At 38.2% G+C, this 3,605-nt stretch overlaps 1 protein-coding gene across 1 annotated transcript; it reads right to left on the minus strand.

Annotated features, from left to right (window-relative positions):
* Positions 1–742: 742 nt before the first annotated feature.
* LOC148609888 (uncharacterized) lies at positions 743–3,046 on the minus strand. Its single transcript, XM_088543158.1, has 3 exons — positions 1,914–3,046; positions 1,477–1,681; positions 743–934 (listed from the first exon to the last, which is right to left on the minus strand). The coding sequence occupies exons 1-3, from the start codon at positions 3,044–3,046 to the stop codon at positions 743–745; spliced, it is 1,530 nt and encodes a 509-aa protein (XP_088399284.1).
* Positions 3,047–3,605: the final 559 nt, after the last annotated feature.

Consider the following 3,605-nt stretch of genomic DNA (forward strand, 5'->3'; position numbering starts at 1 on the left):
GACATAGGGCGACTACAGTTTCTCTCCATTCGCTTCGGTTTTGGGCGATGGTGTTACAATTCCTCCACGTTAGTCCTACTCTCTTCAGTTCAGAGTTCAAACCCCTCCTCCAGGTGTTCTTTGGTCTTCCTCTTTTTCTTTGCCATTGGGGATTTCAATATAAAGCTTGCTTTGTAGTGTTTTTATTGTTCTTCCTTAAAGTATGACCAATCCATTTCCATTTTCGGGTTCGTATGGTGTTTTCTATTGGTTGTTGTTTTGTTCTTTGCCAGAGTTTCTTGTTTGTTATTTTTTCTGGCCATCTGATATTCAGTATATTTCTTAGGCACTTGTTAACAAAGACTTGTATAGATTTCATGGTGTTTTCTGTTTCTCTCCAGGTCTCGCAACCATATAACAGGACAGACTTAACATTGCTGTTGAAAATTCTGATCTTAGTAGCCGTTCTCAGTGTTCTACTTTTCCATACTGGCTTTAGAATGGAAAAAGCCTGTAATGCTTTCATCTTTCTGACTTGTACATCTTCGTCAGTGCCTCCAGTTGTACTCATGACACTTCCAAGGTATGTAAATTTATCTACATTCTCTATCTGTTGATTATTTACCAATATTGGATCCATCTGGTTTTGTTGGATTCTCATGGCTTTGGTTTTGGCTGTGTTGATATACAATCCTGTTCTTTTAGCTGTTTCTTCGAGATGGTTGACCTGGTGTTGGGAATCTTGAAGACGATGCGATAGTGTTCATATGTCGTCTGCAAATTCGAGGTCTTCTAGACGAGATGTTAGTGTCCATTGTATACCATGATGGTCGTTGTAAGCTGTTGGTGCTACCCAGTCGATGACTATCAGAAAGAGAAGGGGAGAGAGAATGCATCCTTGCCTTACGCCAGTTGTTACAGGGAAAGGATCCGTCAATGTACCAGCATGTATGACCTGACAAGAGAATTCTTCATACAGTAACTTAATCATGGAAATAATCTTAGGTGGAATCCCATAGTGTCCTAGAATGTTCCACAAACCTGATGATATATGCTGTCAAATGCTTTCTGGAAGTCAATAAAGTTTAGATATAGGGATGACTGCCATTCGATCGTTTGCTCAATAATTATTCTGAGTGTAGCAATCTGGTCGACACATGATCGTTCTTGTCTAAATCCAGCTTATTCATCTCTCAGCTTGCTATCAATCTCTTCTTTCATTCTTTGTAAGATTATACTGCATAGGATTTTACTAGGAATGGACAAAAGAGTTATTCCTCTCCAGTTGTTGCAATTGGATTTGTCCCCCTTTTTAGGTAGTTTTACCAAGAGTCCCTTTTGCCAGTCTTTTGGATTTTTTTCTTTTTCCCATATCTGGTTTAATAGCCCAAGAAGATATTGAATGGTAGTGTCATTCATGGACTTGAGGGCTTCTGGTGGTATGCCATCGATTCCCGCTGCTTTCCCATTCTTAAGATGTTTTAGGGCTTTTCTTACTTCATTTTCGGTAATTTTGTCAGTCTCTATGTTAAGTGTTGGACCTTCTTCAAGTATTGGTGGATTTGTTGGTGGTGGTCTGTTCAATACCTCACTAAAGTGTTCTTTCCATCTGTCAAGCTGATCTTCTAGCTTTGTGAGGGTATTGTTGTTTTTATCTTTGACTGGTAAATTTTCATTTTGAGAGATGTTTCCACTGAGTTGTCTTGTGATGTTATACAATGTTTTGATGTCTCCTTTTCAGCAGGCGTTTTCAGCTTCTACTGCTAACTTTTCAGCATGGTTTCTTTTATCTCTTTTACAGCTTTTCTTCACTTCTCTGTCTTTTGCGCTGTAAAGGTCTTGCAGGTTTTTCTTTTGCTGTCTGGTTTTTGGCACTCATCAACTTTTCTTTTATTTCCCTTCTTTCAGATATTGTATCCCATGTTTGATCTGACATCCATTTCTTTCTTTTCACTTGAATGAAACCAACTGTTTCTTCGCATGCTTCCAGAATGGCTGTCTTTGTTGAGTTCCAGATGTCATCAATATCATTGTTCATTTCTTCGTTGTCAAGATCTAATAAAGTACTATATCTGTTCCTGAGTGTAATTTCGAAGTTTTCCTTCACTTTCTGATCCTGATCTTTAAACTTCTCAACATTAAACTTCCTTTTTGTAGTCTCTCTTTTCTTTGTTGTTAAAAGCTTGAGTTTAATTTTTCCAATTACAAGGTGGTGATCTGATGCGGCGTCTGCTCCACGTTTTGTTCGTACATCTTGTAATGAAGATCTCCATCGACGGCTTATTGTTATGTGGTCTATTTGGTTTTCAGTGTCTCCAGATGGTGAAATCCAGGTGGTTTTATGACAAGATTTATGTGGAAACCAAGTACCGCCAATTACTAGACTGTTTATAGCGCAAAAGTCAGCAAACATCTCTCCGTTCTCATTCATTTGCCCTATTCCATGTGGTCCTATCTCCCTTTCTCTACCTCCTCTGTCATCACCTACTTTGGCATTCAGATCTCCTAAGATGATAAGGATGTCTCTTTTAGGAACGGCATCAACAACTGATTGTAATAAGTTGTAGAAGTCATTTTTATCATCTTCGTCTGCGGTGTTTGTTGGTGCATACACCTGTATAAATGTTGTTTTCTGGAATCGAGTGTCAAATCTAGCTGATATCACTCTTGCAGATATTGGATTCCACTCCAAAAGCGATTTCTTGGCTTTCTTTGTAAGCATGAATCCCACGCCTTTGTCATGTATGTCGTCTTCAGTTGGATTTCCTGAGAATATGACCGTATGACCTGAAGATAGTGTTGTCATTCCAGCTGTATTCCATCTTACTTCGCTGAGTCCTAGAATTTCGATATTGTATCTATCCATTTCATTCGCAATTTGCAAGCTTTTGCCACTTTGATACATTGTTCTAACATTCCAAGTGCCAATGGTTGTTGGTTGTTTTGGTGAGAACAACTTCATCGGCTTTCGCGTCATTTGCTGTCCTAGATGTTTGGTTTGGTCCTCTTTCTCTAGTCGTTGACGAGTCCGAGGAATGACTTTTACTGTAATCGTTTCTGTAACCATTTGTATCCACTAGTTGGGGGTTGGCCTTCTAGCTTCAGCTTTATTTTAATGTGGTGGTCAGCAAGTCCCTCACATGCTTTTGTATCAGAGTTTGCTCTCCGTTGGTCATGTCAGTGGCTAAAATTTAATCCACAAAAAATGAATTAATGATCTTCTCACGTTAGTCAGTAAAACCATTTGACCCATCTTTGATGATGAATGGCGAGGATCTTCATGACGTTAAACATCTTGGTATCTTATTTAGAAAAAAATATTCTTATTAGTTTACTTTTAAGGACACGGAACTTTGTATAAGCTATTTAGCTTCTTTCCGAATCCTACCATGACTTTGTAAGTAAATGTGGATACTGTATTTGCTTGTGCTTATATACTTAAATAAATATGTTTAAACTAAATCTCTGATTTTTTGGTAGACAGAGATATCATAATTACCTGGAGCTCGACTGTAACATCGCTATTTTCTTGTATAGCTATTTTCTTGACCTGTTACCATTTACACACATTGAGTTTCTGCAACATTTCTTATTTTTGTAATTCAAATGAGTTACCTAGGACCCAG

This window comes from Perna viridis, chromosome 8 (assembly GCF_037379345.1).
Source record: "Perna viridis isolate PV_CMFRI_1.1 ecotype Kerala chromosome 8, ASM3737934v1, whole genome shotgun sequence".
Taxonomy (NCBI): Eukaryota; Metazoa; Mollusca; class Bivalvia; order Mytilida; family Mytilidae; genus Perna; species Perna viridis.